Source organism: Emiliania huxleyi, assembly GCF_000372725.1.
Source record: "Emiliania huxleyi CCMP1516 chromosome Unknown EMIHUscaffold_168, whole genome shotgun sequence".
In the NCBI taxonomy this organism is placed as follows: Eukaryota; Haptophyta; order Isochrysidales; family Noelaerhabdaceae; genus Emiliania; species Emiliania huxleyi.
The window spans coordinates 40,979-61,106 of NW_005200902.1; the positions used below are offsets into that span (position 1 = coordinate 40,979).

General features: G+C 65.3%; 4 protein-coding genes across 4 annotated transcripts; 3 read left to right on the forward strand and 1 right to left on the reverse strand.

Annotated features, from left to right (window-relative positions):
• Positions 1 to 10,677: 10,677 nt before the first annotated feature.
• Positions 10,678 to 11,183, forward strand: EMIHUDRAFT_230907 (hypothetical protein; the record flags this gene model as incomplete). The annotated part of the gene is made up of 2 exons (XM_005784744.1): positions 10,678 to 10,996; positions 11,143 to 11,183. The coding sequence occupies 2 exons, from the start codon at positions 10,678 to 10,680 to the stop codon at positions 11,181 to 11,183; spliced, it is 360 nt and encodes a 119-aa protein (XP_005784801.1).
• A 3,196-nt stretch (positions 11,184 to 14,379) lies between these two features.
• Positions 14,380 to 14,850, reverse strand: EMIHUDRAFT_112381 (hypothetical protein; the record flags this gene model as incomplete). The annotated part of the gene is made up of 1 exon (XM_005784745.1): positions 14,380 to 14,850. The coding sequence occupies one exon, from the start codon at positions 14,848 to 14,850 to the stop codon at positions 14,380 to 14,382; it is 471 nt and encodes a 156-aa protein (XP_005784802.1).
• Positions 14,851 to 15,960: 1,110 nt separating this feature from the next.
• On the forward strand, positions 15,961 to 16,955 carry EMIHUDRAFT_230910 (hypothetical protein; the record flags this gene model as incomplete). Its single annotated transcript, XM_005784746.1, has 3 exons — positions 15,961 to 16,486; positions 16,661 to 16,764; positions 16,914 to 16,955. The coding sequence occupies 3 exons, from the start codon at positions 15,961 to 15,963 to the stop codon at positions 16,953 to 16,955; spliced, it is 672 nt and encodes a 223-aa protein (XP_005784803.1).
• Positions 16,956 to 18,369: 1,414 nt separating this feature from the next.
• On the forward strand, positions 18,370 to 19,734 carry EMIHUDRAFT_441969 (hypothetical protein; the record flags this gene model as incomplete). The annotated part of the gene is made up of 4 exons (XM_005784747.1): positions 18,370 to 18,839; positions 19,334 to 19,375; positions 19,455 to 19,497; positions 19,567 to 19,734. Coding segments are annotated over exons 1-4 (696 nt in total), but the record flags the coding sequence as incomplete, so codon positions are not given.
• Positions 19,735 to 20,128: the final 394 nt, after the last annotated feature.

A 20,128-nucleotide genomic window follows, 5' to 3' on the forward strand; every position in this document is an offset into this window, starting at 1 on the left:
AGATGCAGCATGGTGACATCGCTCTCTGGTTCCTCCAGCTGATTAGCGGCTATGCCACCGAGGCAAACCCAGCAGCGCTTTTGTGGCACTTTGAGCACGATCTGCCATGGGATGTGTGCCACCAGAGGCAGAATGAGGTGGTGAGTTTGCCGTCGCAGCCACCGACGACGCCGACGTGCACGCTCAGTGATTTCACCTTCAGTGATGCCTGGCTCAGTGATGTGAGTTTCGAGATGCCTGGCGGGGTGAAGCGTCGACGAAGCTTCAAGGTCCCAACGGATACGCAACGGACGCGCGATGTGGGCGATCGATTCGCTGCTGGCAATTTTGATGTCAGATTGTGGAATGCAGCGCCAGAGTGGCTCGAGGGCTCGGTGGCGGGTCTTTTGTCAACATACGATGAAGATGAGATCTGGTTGGGTGAGCCCGGCACGCAGGGGCTGAGGGAGTTGCGACTCGCAGTCCTCATCACTTGGAATGGTCGCAGCATGCGACTCTACGAGGGCTGCGCCTTTGCTCTTCACCGAACAGCAGGAGTTCACCCACCAGAGCCAGACCCTTGGATCGAATTTGACGCGATGTGCACCCCAATCTCGATGCAGTTCTTCCATGCGCAGCCAGAGTCTGATGCTAACCGATTTGATCGCGCTCGCGATACAAATCCTGATCTCGTCTTTAGGGTCGAAGACGAAGACGGACTGCTGAGCATGACGCCGGCGCTCAACCTCGACGGCAGCTTCGTGCTGAACTTCGAAACTGCTGACGGTTCACAAAGCCTGTGTCTCGCCCCTGCCTTGAAGCATTGTACCTGTGGTACTTTGAGCACGCCCTGCCTTGGCCCGCGGGTGCGTGAGTACAGCTGTAGCGCGCATGCGCGCTGCGCCATAGCCATGGCATGTGAGATATGTGTTGGCGCCATTGGAAGTTGTCAGGGGCGAGTGCAGCGGACTCGGGACTCGCACGCCACGGTCTGGCGTTGCCTTGCCGTATGGGCCTGTAGTGCACCGCATGCGCAAGGCCTAATGACAAACCAAAGGTGAACGTACGGTAAGCCGAGAGTCCACGCGACGGCCGGCGCGGCTGCGCACGCGCGTGCACGCACCGAACGGAAGCGCGTGTGCTGCGCGAACAAGCCCGCGGCGCGACCCCCGCCCAACACCGGGATGAGGAGCGGTGCCGGTGGCGGCGCGACGGCCCAGTAGCGCAGCAAAGTTGTCGCATCACCTGGCCGAACTCGGCGAGGCAATCGTGGCGGTTGTCACTAAGCGATAGCGAGGCCGCCTTTTACTCTCCCAGCTCCCACGCCATCAGACGGACAGATACCCCGTCCCGCTCCCGGTCCCCGCCGCGCGCCGCAGTTTTAAGCTTTTACACGCGTCGTAATATTATTGAAAATCACACACACTGCCTCTTTCGCGGCTGACCGCCTGCCCGCGCGCCTTCTGGCTCGGCCTCAGCCGGCTCCGCCGCGAGCCACTCCTCCGCCCGCTTGCGCAGCCGTCCGTCGGGCGCCGCGAGCCGTGGCCCGGCGGCGCGGCCTCCCGCGCTCCACGTGACGAAACGGCCGTCCTCCGACACGTCCGCCTTGACCCACTCGAAGGAGCCGTGCAGCGCGAGCAGCCGCCCCACGGGCACCTGTGAGTAAGAAGGAGCGACGAATCAGTCGTGATCGATGGCTACTGCTCGGGTGATCAGCCGCCCGACGAGCACCTGCTCCTGCGCCACCAGCCAGAGGACGCCGAGCGGGCGGAGCCGGCGGCGGGCGCCGCGGATGAGCTGGACGAGGACGTCGAAACAGTCGGGCTGCCCTCTGTGAACCGGAGGGTTCGAGACGATCCAATCGTACCGGGCAGGCCTGCGGCCAGCGGCGGCGCGGCGCGGGAACGCGGCCGCCTCGTCGGGCCAGCCGGAGCAGAGGAGGAAACGGCGCGCCTGCGGCACGTTCTCCGCCGCCGCGGCGAGCGCGAGCGCGTCGGCGTCGAGCAAGTGCAGGCGGAGGGACGAGTCGCGCTGCAGGAGCGCAGCGCCGATCACGCCCGAGCCGCAGCATGCGTCCAGCACGCGCGCGCGCCTCCGCGGGAGCGGCGGCAGCGCGGCAAGCATCGCGCTCGTCATGATGTCGAGCCCGCCGCCAGCGAAGAGGCCCGGGAAGACGCGCCACGCCCGCCCCTCCTATTGTCTCCTCCTCAATCATCAGCCATGAAGAAATCATTGTGAAAGACGCGCCAGTCCCGCCCCTCCTCCGGTCCGCCAAGCAGCCGCACCGCCGCCTCGCCCCGCCAGCCGTCAAACGCACCGCGCGGGCTGGCCGCTGCGGCGGCGCCGGCGGCCGCGCGCTCCGAGCCCCACACCACCGCCCCGTCCTTGGAAGACAGCAAGGTGGCCGGGCCGACGCTCTGCGCGAGTGCTCCCGCCGCGCCCTCGGCGCCCTCGTCCGCGTTGCCCGCCACCCAAAGCGGCGCGCCTCGAGGCAGCACCGACGCGACGGCGTGCAGTAGCATCGCCGCCGCATCACCCGCCGCGTACCACGGCCACCGCGCCACGCACCCCGCGTACGGAGCGCCTAATCTCGGGTCGTCTCGGCTGAGCTCGGCTGATCTCGAGTCATCTCGCCGCAGCCCGCGGAGCGCCGTGCTCGGCGGGTGGCGGCCACGGAGCGGCGGCGGCGTCGGACGCGGTGGCGGCGAACCGCCGCCAATGGACTGGCGTGTAGCCGGCTGCGCAGAGCGCCGCGTCGAGGCCGCTGTCGGGGTCGAAGCCGGCGATCAGCAAGGGCGCGCCTGGAGGACAGTTCCGAGAAGGTTCGGAGAAAGCGCAGGGACGCGTCGAGGCCAGTGAGCAGGACGGGCGCGCCGCGGCCTTTGCGGCCCGCGGCCGCCGCCCACGGCGAGAGACGAAGCAGCAGCGCGGCGGGCGCGCCATTTAGCCGCGTGGACCGCTCCGACGCGACCGCCACGCCGCGCGCCTACGGAGAAAGTTCCTGGAAGGCTCCTAGAGAGCGCCTGGAAAGTCGATGCGACCCGCCACGCCGCGCGCCGCCGCCGCCGTGAGGCAACGCGTCAGCGGCTCCCGCTCGCGCGATGGCGGCCACCCCTCCCGGCCGGCGAGCGTGCGCAGACCTATGCGGAGGGGTCCGAGAGGGCTCCGCGACGGTTGCGAGAAGGTTCCGAAGCTGCCGGCCCGGAGAGCGTGCGCAGACCGAGCTCGATGTGCCCGACGGTTCGCCAGTGCAAGTGCTCTCTCACCTGCACCGCACGCGCGCGCAACGCCGCCTCCCATCGCGCCGCGACAGACGAGGGCACCTAACAACGGTTCGCCGAGGTTCGCCGAGGTTCGCCGAGGTTCGCCGAAGCCCAAAATGAGAGTGCACCTGCAGGAGCACCGCGGGGCGGGCAAGCGCCCACGCGGCGATGCCGAGCTTGTTCGCGGTCAGAGTGGGCGCCTGAAAGAGAAAGAGCGCGGCGTGAAAAAGAAGGAGCGCGGTGCCGAGCTTGTGTGCGGGCAGAGTGGGGCGCCGCGTCGGCCGCAGCGCCGCACAGCATCGCCGCGAGCGCAGGCGCTTCGTTTCCACCTCCGCCGCCGCCGCCGCCGCCGCCGCCCTCGCGCCCCTCCGCGCTGTCGGCCGGCATCTTCGCGAGAGCCCCGAGGGCGTACAGCAGCTGCTGCGCCTGCAGCCCCGAGGTTGCAGCCTCAATGAACGATCCATATACGTTGTTGCTGTTCCTCATCAGTGGCCTGCAAGCCCGAGGTTGCAACCTCGCGCAGCCGCGCCGCCATCGCCCGCACCGCCAGTGGCGAGACGCCGTCGCGCAGCCGCGAGAGGGCCTATAGGGAGTCGCGCGGAGGATCAGCTCATCCGCACCTCGTCTGGCCGTCCCACAGCGGCGAGGGGGCCCAGAGCAGCTGCGAGGCGGAGGCGGCGTCGAAGTCCGCGGGCCGTGAGACCGCCTCGGCACAGACGGCGCGCAGCAGAGGTCCGTGCCTGGTAGCGAGCGGCTCGTTGTAAGCCACACTCATTGGGTCGTTGGGAGTCGTTGATGAGCGGGTGAGCTGTGGTGAGCCGCGGCCCGTGACTACGCGAGGAACGCCCCACCCTCCCGGCGTGAGTAGCACCGTGTCACTACGAGTGCAGCCGAGCGTCGAGGGAGGTATGGCCGAGGTATGGCCGAGGTATGGCCGAAGTGTGGCCGAGGTGTGGCCGAAGTATGGCCGAGGTGCGGCCGAGGTGTGGCCGAGGTGTGGCCGAGACATCTAGCGGCGCGTGCTCGGTGTCGAGGGAAGCGAAGGACCACGCCAGCGTTGCGACGGACTGGGCGTCGTACCTGTTCAGTCACACATCACTCATCCCACATCTCGCTGGTTGAGTCACAAGCGGACTGCGCGTCGCACCTCGACAGCTGCGGCGCGGCGGCCGAGGCGGCAGCGAGCAGCAGCTCGTTCTTGCGCACGCCGCACTTGGCGCACGCCCACAGCGTCTGAGACAGGCCCTGCGGCGTGAAGTCGCCTGCGAGCGGACGTCCGGCTCGCTAGTTAGTACCGAGCCGATGGGACCGTCCCTGCGGCGTGGAGTAGTCGCCCATGCGGCGCGCCGCCGAGGCGGAGAGCGCCTCGAAGAGCGGCCCGTGCCTGTCCGCCGCTCTCGGGGGGTTGCCTTCCAGGGCTTCGAGTTTGAGGGCTGGGGCTCTCGGCGGGTCGGATCTCGTTGGATCTCGTCGGATCTCGTTGGATCTCGGCGGCTCTCGGCGCATCTCGGCGCATCTCACCGACGGCCGAGCGTCGCGAACGCCCAGAGCAGGTTGGTCGCCTCCTGTGCGTTGAAGGCGTCTGGCGTGGCGGCGGCGAAGGTCGCGAGCTCGTCGAGCAACGCGGGGTGCGGCGCCTAGCCGTTCAACACGTGCGAAGTCATGGAGCAGCGGTCAATTCGCCAGTCAGAGCGTAGCAACTCGATCCGTGCTGATCAATTGAGCATGGATCGCCTCTCTTCACCGGGGGTGCGGAGCCCCGACCGTTCAACACGCGTCCTCTCGAGAGCTGCTCCGAGTGCCGGATCGGTAGTCTCCACATCTAGGGCAAGTTTGCCTCGACCGTCTCCGAGGACGCGGCCGCGGCCGCGGCGTGCAGGCTCGCGATCGCCCACGCGACGTTGGCCACGCCGTACGCGTCGAGCGCGCCCGACGCCAGCAGCGCCCGCGCCCGAGCTGCGATCGCGTCGAGCAATGGCGACAGCGTGGCGGCCGACCCACCGCCGTCTTTGCCGGCGCCGCCGCTGAGTCGGCCGACAGCCCACGCTATGCTGGTCAGCGAGCGCGCGCTAACCTCCTCGCTCGACGCGAGCACCGCCGCCGTCCGCTCTCGCAGGAGAGCCGCCGCCTCGGCCGCCTCAGCCGCCTCGGCCGATGATGGCTCCCCGCCCGCAGCCTTGGCCGCGGCCGCCCACGAGCGCTTCCAGTGCGCGTCACTGCCGCCGAGCCGAGCGCTAGCCGGCGCAGCCTTGGCGAGCCGGTGCAGCGCGGTCGCGCAGTTGACCGAGTTGAACTCTGCACACCGCGAGCGGACGAGAGAGCGGATGGCGGAAGCGTCGCCACGAGCAAGCTCCGCGTTGAGCTGCCGTGCAGCGGCGTGACCGTTGGCACTGCCACGGCCGGCGCCGCGGCCACGAGCGCCCCGACCAGAGGCGCGCATGGCTGGTGGGTAACGACACTGTAACGACGGGACTGGCAGCGCACTGGCGCGCAGGCATACTAGGCGCGTACTCAGTACCCGAGAAAAAGAATTTTGCGATATAACTCGCTCGCACAACACTGGGTTGTAGATAGGAAGAGGCGGACTCCCTAGGGTGGGCGACGGCTAGCGCACCACACACCTCTCCTTAAAATCCCTGTGTGGTGGCGGCGTGCCGTCCTCCCATCCCTCCCTTGGGTTGTCTGTTTTCTTTCTTTCTTTTACACTGGGTTGTCTGTTCTCTTTCTTTTACACTGGGCACGGGACTGGCGCGCACTGGCACTAACACAGGTACACCACGGGAGCCGCCTAAGCGACTCCCGCGAGGACGGCGAGGCACTTAGCTCCGTGCACTCGACCGCCCTAGGCGGCCTCGCCGTGACTCAACCACCGCCGACCCGATCACCTGGCGTCTCTAGGCCGCAGCTCGCGCAGTTCCTCCAACGTCTTCTGGCCGAGCGCGGATTTATCTACCGCTGCGGCTCGCTCGTCCTAGATGTGGAGATCTAGTCTCTTGTTCATACGTCAATGGAAGTCGTGAAACGCACGTGGCCTTGCGCCGCTGCTCGCCGTCTCTTCACACCCCCCTGCCCCGCAGGCCCCTCCTCCTCAGCCTGGCGGGGCGGCTGCCTGCCCTCCTCCGGCGGAGGAAGAGTCGCCTGCCTGGCGGGCCAGGCGGTGCGCACTCCCCCGTTCGACCTTGGCGGACTCACCTCTCACATCGTCCGACCCCGCCGCGCCTGGACGGTGCGAGACGTGAACGCATCTCCTCACAGCGGACCGGCTGTGAACAGGTCCACGCCGTCGCGCCAGACGGGCGGCACGGGGGTGTGAGGCGGGAGGGTCGCGGCCCGCTGCTGGGCAGCCCAGCCGTTAAAGTGAGCTCCCCCCTCCCTCAGGCCCGCGCCGGGAGGGCCGCCGCTTGCTAGAGCAGACCTACCACGCCGCCCTGCACGCCGCCGCCGAGGCGCGCCGCAGGGAGCCTCGCCCTCCGCTCTGGTTCACACCCTTCTTCTCTATGCTTCACACCCTTCGTTTCTAGGCGCACGCAGGGAGCCTCGCCCTCCCCTCGATCGGCTGCGGCGTCAACGGTTGGCCGCCCCGCCACGCCGCGTCGGCCGCCTTCGGCGCGTTCGAGGCTCTGCTCTCCTCGCCGCCGAACAGAGGCGCTCTGGCGAGCGTCGACTTTGTGCTGCGCGAACAGGCGAATCTAGGCGAATTTGGGTGAATCTCGACGAATCTCGGCCAAACCGACACGTTGTTTGTGATCGGCAAGCAGGGCGCATGGGAGGCGTGGCTGGCGGAGGCGAGAGGGCGGTACGGCGCGCCAGAGCTCGAGCAGGAGAGGGCAGGAGAGTGTCCTCCTGACAGCGGGCACGGCGATGTGTTTGTCTGGCGTGTGGCGACAGCCGGCGTCGCGGCAAGGGTCGGCTACCAGGGTGAGATGTGAGAAGGGTAATAAAATAAATAATCACGGACAGCTCTCTTCTGTGACGTGTGAGCTATGGGTAAAAAGGAACAGGTCCCTGCCCGTGCGATCTTTGTGCAGGGTTCTTTGTGGGTGTGGTCGGCGACTAGCCGGGGTCGTCCTCCCGGGGGACTAGCACTACGGCTCTAGCCGTCTTCCACATGGTCCCTCGGGTTCCTGCTGCTCCTATTCTCTGGTAGAACGGGTACGAGATGTATGTAGGGAGTATTCGCAAAGAGGAGCCCCGCGCACGCACGACTCCGCAGGAGAAACCCCTCCCGCCCGTGCTTGCGCAGCGCAGCCTCCTCCTAATCTCTTCGTACATCCTCCTGCACTGATCTCCGCGCAAAGTCCTGCTCCCTCCCTCGTCTCGCCCTCCGCGTTTGCTCCGCCTCCCCGTCTTCTGCCCTGCGAGAGGGGGGGGCATGTCCCTTCCCAGTTTTTCATGCACCCGCTCGCGAACACTTTATTTGTACCTTCTTTTTCATGTAAAATTCTTTTTCATTGAGCACTATTGTGTCAGGTGCACCGAGACGGAAGAGACGCGGCCTGGCGGTGGCGCCCTGGCCTCACAGCAGCAAGGCATGCGAGCGCCACGGGCTCTACGTTTCCTTGGAGGGTTTTCTTTTGGGTACAACATATGTACATAATCGGTCTGAGGGATTAGGCTTTCGCGTTCAGGGTTGCGCCCATTCATGCCCAGCGCGACAAAGTGCCACTGCCACTCCGCGTTGCCCGAGCTTCAAAGTTCATCGCGCGCCTTGAATGAGCGCGAGCCTGCGCCGGTGTAGAGCAGGCTAGGGGTCTAGCGACAAGCGAGACGCCACGGTAGTAAGCAAATTGCAGTCAGAGAAGGTTCGAGACGCGTGGGCGTCGCGGCGGAGACGATGGGCCCGCTGGGAAGAACCTGCGAGGCTGCCTGGGTGGCAGCGGAGGCAGAGGGCTGGGCGAAAGAAAGGATCGAGGCTGTCTCGGTGGCATGGGAGGCAGGGGCAGCGGTCTCGGCGGCTGCAGAGCCCTTGGTGGCGGCGGCGCGAGTGCTCTCGCACAGCACATGTCGCCGTCGTAGCCCGCTCTGTTCGCATAGCACGAGCGCTGGCAGAACTTCTGCTTCGCCCAGTTTTCGTTGTGCTTGCAGAGCTTCTCGTATGCATAGGGATACTGGCCACAGACCAAGTCGTTGCTCTGCATGTAGTTGTTCCGCTCGTCCGTGCACTCTGTGCAGGGCGTGGGAGGCGGCGCGGCGCAGCACACGTCGCCGTCGTAGCCCGCTCCGTTCGCATAGCACGAGCGCTGGCAGAACTTCTGCTTCGCCCAGTTTTCGTTGTGCTTGCAGAGCTTCTCGTATGCATAGGGATACTGGCCACAGACCAAGTCGTTGCTCTGCATGTAGTTGTTCCGCTCGTCCGTGCACTCTGTGCACTCTGCTCGCTCTCACCGCCACCAGCGAGCGCCGGACCGCAGCCCGGGGCCACGCGGCCGCGGGGCACCACCGTGATGGCGGCCTCGCGGCCGACCATCGCTCCCGACGGGTGCCACATTTGTGCGGAAAGCTGGAAAGCAGCGGAAAGTGGGAAATTTCTTTGATACCTTATAGAGTAAGCCCAATCCGAATAGTTGGTTGCCGCGCGACCTACCTGGGAAGAACCGCGAGAACTTGTTTAGCATGCGCTGGAATGCGCCCGCGTCAGCAGGGGCCAGCCGGCGGCCCGCGTCCGATGTCCGCATCTTCGTCTCGGCTGCACTGTACGGCAACGCGGACATCATGCTGCGTCTGCTCGCCGACGTCGAGAGGCATATCGCACCTGCGCTCACTGTGCTCCACGTCTCTGTTGGCAGCCACCTCAACGAATCTCGCCTGATTGCTGGACGGCAGCTGCTCAACCCAGAGAGCCTCAGGATCATGAGATATTCCGGGGCGGGCAGGCTCGCTGCGCATCTGCGAAATTGGGCTCATCTTGAGCGCCATCTCGCCACGCGTGAGCCCGCGCGCAGCCATGATAAGGTGGCCTTCCTCGCAGCCAACTAGCGCCTCTTCCGCGATTGCCGTCCCCACATTATGGCGCACGAGATGTCCTTTTCACTCGGCCAGACGACCGACTTTCGTTTCAATCAACGTTTCCCGCTACTTTATCCGTCGAGCGAGTGGGAGATGCTCTCTCGCAGAGTCGCTGGGAACGACGACAGATTCTTCCAGAACAACGGAGAGCACCGCCACTTTGTGCGCTTTATGCGGAATCTCAGTGCTCAGGCCATCGATGCGGGCTGGCGGCAATCACCTCTCACTTACATGCCACACGAGGGCAGCTTCTACCCAGTCTGGCTTCTGCGGCAGTTCGCAATTTCCGTCTACAACGGGAGCGTGATCTTCAATTCGCATGCCACTCTTGAAGGTGGGAGCTGTGGCTGGCACTGCAGATATCCCGAAGAGCAGCTGCTACCCACCTTTGTCTGGCAGCGCCATCCACAGCTATTGCGCGAGCGGCGCAACGGGCCACCGTTTGTCTCGCGTGCTTGGGTGATCAAGAGGCCACACACAGCGGCAGAGGCCTTCGCGTTGTCCAACCTTTCCAAGCCTGCGCGGAGCTACATCTGCGGGCTCAAGCTGTCCACTATGCAAATTTACACGCTTCCAGAAGGTACTCACGACTTTGGGGGGTAGTGCCGTGCGAGATTTTTGGTGCGGTAGTTGAAATGGGTGTCACACACACTGCGAACTACGTGTCAGTGATAGAGGCTAATGAAGCATAATGCCTCTCGTCCGGTCTAGTCAGCTCCTCGAAAATGCAGTCAATTGCTCTACAATATAACTGCTTCGGTGTACAGTTTAAATTAGTTAGTTAGTTAGTTTCCATGTGTACATACTGTCGCGGCCTAAAAAGTCTGTGCATGTTGTCGGGGACACGATCCCGGCGTGAACACAACTAACTGACGGATCCGCTTCTGACAGTGGCACGCACCGCGCTGTGGCGCGTGCCACTGTCTTTGTTTGAAGTTAAAAGTCGAATCAGAGCGCCGTCGGCGTTGTCCCCCGATTTTCTCCCCCGGACCGCCCGTCCGGGACCGCTCCGGGACGCACGCCGGCGAAGCACCATCAAGCTGCTGTACGGCCCCGGCATCGCCTTCCAAGGCTTAGCTAGACTGAGAGATATTGTGCACATGGTTGGTCTCTACAATATATACACTGACACTTCACCTCCCAGAGCTCGTCCCGGTCCGCCACGGCCATCCTCGGCCTCCGGAGGGCCCCCGGCCGCGGCGCGGTGCGGCGGCGTCACAAATCCGAACGCAGAGCACCGGGACGCGGTCGGGCGATCTGAGGCCCAGGTAGGCGTATGCATTGCCCATTCGGGGCTATCACCTGGACCTATCAACAGGCGCCTGCGGCGCCGTGGTCACGAGGTGTTGTTCACAGCTGCCCAACCATTCATGCAGCACAGTAAACATGCGCAGCCTCCCGCTCGACCTGCCGCTCTCCCTTGACAGAGATGCGCAGCCTCCCGCTCGACCTGCCGCTCTCCCTTGACAGACTCAACGCGGAGCTCAAGAAGATTGGCGATGCGGCGCAGCACGCCGTCGAGAGCCAGATCAACGAATTCAAGGCCGAGGCGGAGAAGGCCGAGGCGGATGTCGGGTTGTGGAAGCAAGAGGGCGCGTTGGCGGCCGCCGCTTCCTCCTCCTCCGCGGCGGCACCCGCGAGCGGCGCCTCGGCACTCGAGGCGGACGTGGAGGCGGCGATCGCAGCGTCCCGCTGCAGATCACCGCCTCGGCCGGCGGCTGGCGACGACGGCGAAGACTCTGCCGCGGGTAGCGCCACCCTCTCTCCGAGTGGTGCGGCGGCGGCCGCCGGCGTGCTGCCTCCGTCGCTGCCGGCGCAGCCGCTCTGCGCGCCCACCAAGGCGGCGCTCTTCTGCGCGGCGATGCCTCCGCCCCTCTCTCCCTCGAGCCTGCAGGCCGTCGCGGCGGCGAGGAGGGCGGCCAACGCGCGCGTTGAGTCGGCGGGGGGTGGTGGCGGCGGCAGCGCTCAAGGAGGTGCTCGCAGCAGCAGTGGCGGCAGCGGAGGCGGTGGCGGCATGGGGTGCGGCGGCGGCATGGATGGCGGCGGCAGCGTCGGGCTGGCTCCATGGGAGGTGCGCTGATGGGTCTTGATCGCCGATCTCGAGGCTGAGGAGCATTGTGAATCACGAATCAGTCACGACTCACAAGGTGCGCCTGCGGGGTTTGATAGCAGAGCTCGAGGCGGAGGAAGGAGCGGAGCAGGGCGGAGGCGGAGGGCGATCTTACGTCCTACTTCACCTGCGCGCGCTGCAGGACGAGGTGGGGCGGGAGATCATGATCTCCGCAGATCTCCTTTGGGGGGGAGTGCGTCTCACGGCGTCCCACTTGTGCAGGTCGGCGAGGCCATGGGGGCGGCGGCGGGCGCGGGCGGAGGAGGCGAGGCGGCGGCGGAGGAGGCGGCGGGGGAGGACGCGGCGCTGCAGGCCGAGGCCCTCGTGCTCAGCGAGAGTAACCTCGGGTCATCTCGGGTGACCTCGGGTGATCTCGCAGGCCGAGGCACTCGAGGCGCTGAGCGACCACGCCGAGGCGCTGCACGACGCGCTGTCCCGCACCAGACTCACGTCTAGTACTCTATCACTAGTAATGACGAGCCAGGCGCTGCACGTGGCGCTGTGCCGAACAGAGGCGGAGGCGCAGCGGCGGATTGCGCAGGCGGAGGCGGCGGCGGAGAGCGACCTTCGCAGGGCGGAGGCAGAGGCGGCGGAGCAGGCGGGCCGGCTCGCGGCGGCGGCGAGGAGAGAGGCAGAGAGCGTCGCAGCGGCGGAGCGGCTGGAGGCGGAGTTGCGCCGGGTGAGCGAGAGGGCGGCGGCGGCGTTGCGGGAGGCGGAGCAGGCGAGCGCGAGGCTGGAGGGGCGGCGGATCTCGGCGGATCTCGGCGGATCTCGGCGGATCTCGGCGGATCTCGGCGGATCTCGGTTGCAGGCGAGCGCGAGGCTGGAGGGGCGGCTGAAGGAGGCGGAGGCGGAGGCGGAGGCGAGCCGTGCGGAGAGGGCGGCGGTCGAGGCGAGAGCGAGCCAGGCGCGGCGCGAGGCGGACGCGGCGGTGGCGCAAGAGAGCGGCGGCTGGCGCGAGGAGCGGGCGTATGTGCGCACGCTGATGATCCGGTACATGGAGCTCGAGTCAGAGCACGAGGCGCTCTTCCCCGCCATCACCCCCGGCCACGGTGCTGCACACACGCGAATTCATCAGTACCTCCGAACGCGCAATCAATTAGGCGCTCTTCCCCGCCATCGCCACGGTGCTGCATTTGACGCGCGACGAGGTTGCGAGGATCCGCGCCGCGCAGGAGGCGCACGCGTCGGCTACCTCTGTGTGGGGGCGCACGGTGCGCGTCGGCTCCTCTCTCTGGGGCGCGGCGAGCGAGGTGGCGACGGAGGTGTCGAAATACCGCACGCAGCAGGGCGGCTCGTGACGCCGGACGGGAGTGATAGAAGCGATTGAGTGTCGAGGAAGGGAGTGACCGCCGCGCGCCGGCACCCCCCCTGTATGCTGTATCTGGCTGGCCTGCTGGCAGCGATCTCTGGCGCGCCACGCTCTCGCGTGTGGGCATTCCTTTTTGAAAACATGCAGAAAATCCAAATCCAGAAATACGAGGAGGTCGGTGGGGAGGTCGAGGAGGCGGACGGGCGGCATGCGGGGCGAGGGGGCGGTGGTGGCGGCGGCAGCGCGAGCGGCGGCGCGGCGGGGTGGAGCCATATATGTGTGCCTCTCCGGCGGCTGTCGCCTTGGCCCCCGCGGCCACCTCCGCCCGGACCGACTTTGAGGCCGCTGCAGCCCAACCCACGACAGCGCTGAGTGGCGTCAGCGGACTTTTTTCAGAGATATCGGTGTCGAAACACCGCTCTGACAGCGCTCACAGCTGAGCGCCTTCGTTGTTAATCTCTACTGTATCGAGGTTCTCGCGAGCTGGATATCCTTTGGCCGCGTTGGGCAGCGAGGATTGGTGTGACGCAGTGGGGGAGAAAAGAAAAACGACTGGCTTCGCCACGCGCCGCAAAATCATGATGCCCTTTGCCGCGTTGAAGGACGTCGTAGAGGCGTTAGGGGCTGGGCGAGGCGACGAGGCGGCGGTGCTGGCGTGGCTCGACAGCGGCGGGCGGGTCAACGCGACTTGCGGGGAGGGCGAGATGAGTGGCGTCACTGTGCTGATGCTCGCCGCCGGCAACGGCCCCAGCGCAATTGGACGCGTCCGGCGTGCGGCAGGCCATCGAGAGGTCGAGGTGCGGGCACTGCTGCCGGAGCTGACGGAGAGAGTGTGCGAGGCTCGCGGCACGGGCGCTGGCACGTCGCGTCACGTGCGCGGGCAGGCAGCGCAGCGCTGCGGTGATCAGTAAGTTCTCGGCCACTCGGGAGCCATTCATGTTCCAGATCAGATCACGGCGGTGGCGGTTGGCGACGCGCTGCATGCGGTTCAGCACCGCGGGCGAGAGCTCGCTGAGGCTTCTCAGCGCGCTCGACGCACCTGCTGCACTCAAGAAGGGACGCTCGGCCATGGTGAAGGCCATCCTGCGCCACGGCACGAGACAGCTGAAGGGCAGTCCGACGGACCAGAGCTGGTCGGAGACGAACACCGAGAGGGCCCCCGCGGCGAGGCCATCATAGATCCGACGGGAGGAGGGCGAGTCGCCGCGAAGGACAAGGTTGAAACGCGCCCGCGCCATGAGCGACCTGAATGCGGGGTTGGAGCGGCCCGCGCGGCAGTTGGTGGTGATCCCGCCGCGGCACGGCGCAGGCGACCCGGGGAGCGAGAAGGCAGACGTAGGCGCCGGGGAAGCCGTCGAGCTGGGCCAGGGCCGCCTGCCGGAAGGCGTAGCCAAAGGTGCCGCGATTGTTAGCCCCTCCCTGGAAGTAGAAGCTCACGTCGCGCTCCGGGGCGGACGCCGACCGGAGGTGCGACTGCGCCGCCTCGTTGTAATTTGCCGTGTATGGCGAGACGACAGAGCAGCGCCAGAAGGCAGACTCGTCGTCGTGGCGGGTCTCCATATGGCCGACAATGGCATTCCGAAACGTACGCCGGAAAAAGTCGTTTGGCAGCTGGCCTTGCTTCGACCACCTGTGCGTGCAGGGGCGTGCCAGCAAGCGCAAAACGCGGTGACGCTGGGGACAGAACCTCGGAAATTCGTGTGGCGAACTTACGGGGCCTGCGCCGGCGGGCGCTGGGACAGCTTCCAGGAGTTGCACACGATGAGGTGGTCGGCCCCTTGGTGCCTTGCGTACTGCTCGGTGGAGGCGACCGCTGCTGCCGTGGCATCCAGCAGCCGCTGGTAATGCGTCCCGTTGCATGAGGTGCCAGCGACGGAAGGCTGCAGCGCGGCGTTGATGTACAGCGGCACAACGAATAGCAACGCGGTAGCGGGGTCGCGCACGCGCCAACGATGACCGCGCAGCTGGCTGAGGAAGTAGTGCTCACCCGAGTACTGATCCTCAGTGACCGTTTCACCGCGCAGCCCACGCGCACAAGGCTCGAACCACGTGCCATCGTCGATATTGGGCCCTTCGTACAGGAAGAAGGGCAGCTGGAGGCGTCCGCGGATATCCTCGTGGCGCTGATCTTCAACCGAGCCCTCCTCGGACTCAGCGTGTGGCAACCCCACGTCGCCCATCCTGATCGCTGCAGGGGAGTTCACTGTGAAAGTGCTGAACTGACTAGATTTTCTAAACAGTAGGACAGCTGAAGGACAGGTTCGCTCAAACGTCACAGTATCGTTTTGATGGCACTTGGCGGCACAAGATCTCCCGAGCCCAAGGCACCGTGATTGGTGTGAAGAGGCAGGTTCATGAGCTGGTTTGTCTGCTGCCACGCTCGAGCGAGCTCCTCAGCGCCCCCTCCTTCCATGGTCATGCCTGGCGGTGCTGGATAGCCCAGGCATATGTAATCCATGGCGAGAAGGCCAAGCAGGCGTGGCATCGTTACGTTTAGATCATGAGGGCTCACAACGACTTCGCGGCCGCATCCATCCTTCTTCGTCGACCCACGATTCTTGGGCTCAAAGCTTTTGGGTGCCATGGCGAGAGGCAATCTGGTGTGCAAGAGGCTGCGCAGCCGACCACTGTGCACGGTACGGATCTTCGATTTCGTCGCACCCTCCACAACATTCCGCACCGACGCCGCCACCTGGCTGTTATGAGCTCTCGCCCAACCCCTGAAACTTACCCCTAGAGGAGACTTTGGGGAGTGAGATAAGAATGATGGCGGACCCACATCGGCCCCCCATTTCGACAGACTTTATAGGCCCCACGAAGGACGCTGGATCGCATGGCGATCGATATGACATGGGCGCTCGAAAGGTCGTTACAGTATGTGTCAAGTACGCAATATGTTTGAACGGTGTGAACCGTTGTGAACCGTTCACGTGAACGGTTCGTTCACAGCCGGCCCGCGGTGCGATCTGGTTCACGTTCACGTTCACATGTGAACCGTTCACGTGAACGGTTCGTTCACTCGCCCGGTTGTGAACCGGAAGCCCTGTGCTGTAGTCTATGAACAACTAACTAAACTCCGGTAAAAGTAAGTCCGAAATTGCACCGCCGTCGTGGTGCGCGGCGCGCGGCGGCGCCACTCTCAATCACAGAGGATGGAAGCCTGCCCTCCTCGAGCCGAGTGGCCAGGCAAAGGAGCGCTCACCCCTGCCAGCCTCGCGCAGCTTCAGCGAGTGAAGCGCTCGATTGTCGGCAGGGGTGCTCTGGAACCAACCTTCAACGGGCAGTTCACAATGGGCGATGACGAGGCTCCATGCACTTGGGACTGCTTTCGGCGGGCGTCCATGCTTGAGCCGCTCGCACAGCAGGTGTTTGCACAGGGCGTCGCCGGCGACTTCGTTGAGGCTGGCGTATACCAGGGCGGCCTCAGCATCTTCATGGCTGCACTCCTGCACGTCAATGGCCAGCTCGGGCCCCGGAGGATGTGGCTCGCTGACTCTTTCCGTGGCATGCCGCCGCTCGACTACAGCAAAGATGCGAGCGAGCGGGCGAGGCTGGCAGCGGACGACACGTTCGCGGAGGGGAGCCTGTCAGCTAGCCAGACGCTGGTGGAATGGCACCTCTCCCGCGTCCTCGGCGATCTCGACCGTGAGGCGTCGTCGCTCGGCGCAGCATCCGTGGGGAGGCGTGAGCGGCTCAGGGCGAGGGCTGGCTTGTCGGGGCCACCGCGTGCGCATCGGTTCAGCTGGGGTGATGGCGTAGCCCGGCAGCGGTGCTCACGAGGCCGCTTCGCCTGCCTAAACCGCCATGACTCCGATGGTTGCTGGTGCCTCTCCGCGCCCGCTTCTTTCATGGACAATCGTGGCCGCAGCCGCAGCAGCAGCCTTCCCGGCGGCAGCAGCCGCAGCGACGACCACCGCCGTGTTGATGGCGGCACGCCCGCGAGCGCAGACCATGCACGCTATGCGGCGGCCGCTCCCCGGATGCCGGCAGGCGTGCGGATGCTCCCGGGCTTTTTCAATGAGACGCTGCCAGGCCCCATTGAGCGCATCGCGATGCTCCGGGTGGATGCGGACACATTCACATCGATCGACGAGGTCCTAGAGAGGCTCTATCCCCGCGTCAGTCCGGGTGGATTTGTGGTCTTCGACGACTGGAAGATACCATTCGCCCGAGAGGCGATCCTGCGCTTTCGGCGGCGGCACAACATCAGCGAAGGGCTGACCTTCTCGGCCTGGCACTGCAGGCGGCCATTCCGTACCATCGATCCTATGGCTTTCTGGCGTAAGCCGCGGTGAATGGAGGATGGGCCGTCTGCGCGCCGGCGAGCTTTGAACGTACGCTGTGAGCTGGGTGCCGCCGCTGGGTGGGTGTGGCGCGTGGCATCGCTCCCAGGCAGGGGCCGATCCGCGTCGTCGGCACATGCAGGGGGGCGGGGGTCAGGCGTCACGTGACAGACGTCCCTTCCACAGCTGCGATCGTGCGATGCTGCGTGCCGGCCGTCAGCACTCTGCCGCCACTCTTCCGCCGCCGTGACCGGTACCGGTGTGTGAAAGCGTCCCGAGTAAACGTTGCCAGCACTCGACACGACAAAGGTGTATTGGGCTCGAAGGCGCGGCGAACACAACCGCCTCGAGCGTACGAGTACCGCTTAAACACGAACTGAGGGCGGAGAGGGGGGGGCGGCGGCGAGGAGGCGGGAGAGCTGGGTCCAGTGCGCTCTGCTGCTGGGGGGGTCGGGACCCCCCCCCCAGCAGGAGCGCTCTGCTGCTGGGGGGGTCGGGACCCCCCCCCCGCAGGAGCGCTCTGCTGCTGGGGGGGTCAGGCCCCCCCCCCTAGCAGCAGGGATGAGCTTAGTTGTGCAGGGGGGGTAGCGAGCAGAGTGCGGCCGCTCTAAAGTACTCATACTCTCTCAAAGGCAGGTCACAGCCCCGCTCGACCTCAGTTCTTCGTGCCGAGCACGGGTGCACGCGAGCTGGCCCGCAACATCGCTCACGGAGTTTGGCGAAGTGTGGCCGCTGTTAATATCGAGGGTGCCCCCCTCCAGAAGTAGTGACGGAAAAACCACTCACGGCCGCGCGTGCACGACTCACCCCGTGGAACAAATATTGCTAAAAATCTCTCTCCCCCCGTGGCATTCCGAGAGAGTTGTTTTTGTTTTGCATTCCGCCGCAGCACATATTTATGCGAGAAAAGAATAACACTAGAGAAACAAGAAGTCCTCGCTTTCAGTTGGAGTCGATCGGAGCGGCCAAACACGGAAGAAAGGAACTGATGAAATTACAGACAGAGCAGGCCCTGATGCTGAAATTCTGCAAAAACCTGGCCGGCCCCTGCGGTGCCCCCTACCTACCTACCTACCTACCTACCTTACTTATGGGAAACTAAAAAAGAAATCACTCGATGGGTGAAGGAGGGGTACTAACTATACCAACTAGAGTGATGGCTGGTGGTACTCTCCTGCAACCACAGTCCTTCTTGTGACATGGCAGGCCACTCTCAAGCCCTACAAGCACCAGATCACCCATTTGGGGAGGGTTGGCCTCGTGATTTGCGCGCAAAATTTCTTTTTTTGCTGAAAATTTCAGCTTGAAGAGAGGGAAACCCCCGACGGGAGGGCCCAGACCTACCCTACCTACCCAGGCATTAGGGCCGCCCAAGCAAATACGAGAACAAGAAATCCTAGCTCGCAGTCGGAGGTGCCGGCACCGACCGGGCTGCTTGCCAGATGCCCGCTCCGTCCTCGCCCAATGCAGCCACGGCGCTGACCAAGCCGCGGGCGGGCGGCATGCCCATGCGGCGCGTGCTCGTCCTCAACTGCGGCGGAACGATTGGCATGCAGGACACGGCTCACGGGTATGCGTGCGGCCCTCCCGGCTTCCTCAGCGGGATCTGCCGCTCCGTGCCGATGATCCACGACCCGGCCTTCGACCTCGCGCCGCACCTCGACGCCGTTGACGCCGCGTCGCGCGGCGACATGCTCGTGACGCCAGTCGGCGAGTTTGGCACGCGCACGCTCTTCCGGATCGTCGACTACGATCCGCTGCTCGACTCGTCCAACATGACAGAGAAGGAGTGGGTCCGCATCGCCTCCGACATCGCCGCCGCCTACGACGCGTGGGACGCCTTTGTCGTACTGCACGGCACAGACACGATGGCCTTCACTTGCGCGGCGAGATGTAGCCGAGATGCAGCCACGAGATGGAGCCGAGGTGGAGCCGAGATGCAGCCGATATTCAGCCGAGATGCAGCCCCGAGATGTAGCCGAGATACGCAGCCCCGAGGTGGAGCCGAGATGCAGCCGAGATGCAGCCCCGAGTTGCCGAGGTGGAGCCGAGGTGCAGCCGAGGTGCAGACGAGATGCAGCCGAGGTGCAGCTGAGATGCAGCCGAGGTGCAGCCGAGGTGCAGCTGAGATGCAGCCGAGGTGCAGCCGAGGTGCAGCCGAGATGCAGCCGAGGTGCAGCCGAGGTGCAGCCGAGGTGCAGACGAGGTGCAGACGAGGTGCAGACGAGGTGCAGACGAGGTGCAGACGAGGTGCAGCCGAGGCGGCCAGACACGATGTCCTCCGTGGGCGCTCTCGCCGCCCGCACACACTGTTGCAAGAGCCGCCAAGCTCCTCTCCCCAAGCCGCCCCCCCCCCCCCCCCCCCCCCGCGACCCCCCAGGCGCTGTCGCTCTTCCTGCACAACCTCGCAAAGACAGTGGTGGTGACGTGCTCTCAGATCGCGGCTGCTCACCGCAGCAGGCTGCCCTGCCTAGCTCCTCTCCCCCCACACTCTCGTCCAGGTGACGGGCTCTCAGATCCCGCTCGTCCGCCCGCGCTCGGACGGCATCGCTGTACTCTCCCGGCGCGTTTCTCAAGGACTGGCATTCTCATCCACATCCTTCTTGCTCTTAGGCATCTCCAACTTCCTCGGCGCGCTGCTCATCGCGGGCACCTTCGACATACCCGAGGCTAACCCTAACCCTAACCCTAACCCTAACCCTAACCCTAACCCTAACCTCATCGCGGGCACCTTCGACATACCCGAGGTGGCGCTCTCGGAGATAAACAGCCGAGATGCAGCCGAGATGCAGCCGAGATGCAGCCGAGGTGTAGCCGAGGTGTAGCCGAGGTACAGCCGAGGTGTAGCCGAGGTGCAGCCGAGGTGCAGCCGAGGTGTAGCCGAGGTGCAGCCGAGATGCAGCCGAGGTGTAGCTGAGATACGTGGTTTCGACTTCCCCCGCTCTGGGAGACTGTCCGACTGGAGAGTCACCACCAATGAGCAGTGATGAAGTCCTTCGATGAGGAAGCCCTGACTCCCGAGGTGACGCTCTACTTTGCGGATGCGCTGCACCGCGGCAACACCGCCGCCGTCAAGCTCGGCTGCATGACTCCTCCCCCCTCCTTCACTGTGAGCCACTCGTTGATCAGGCAACCGCGCCGTCAAGCTCGACGCCTCGGGGCTCAAGGCCTTCGG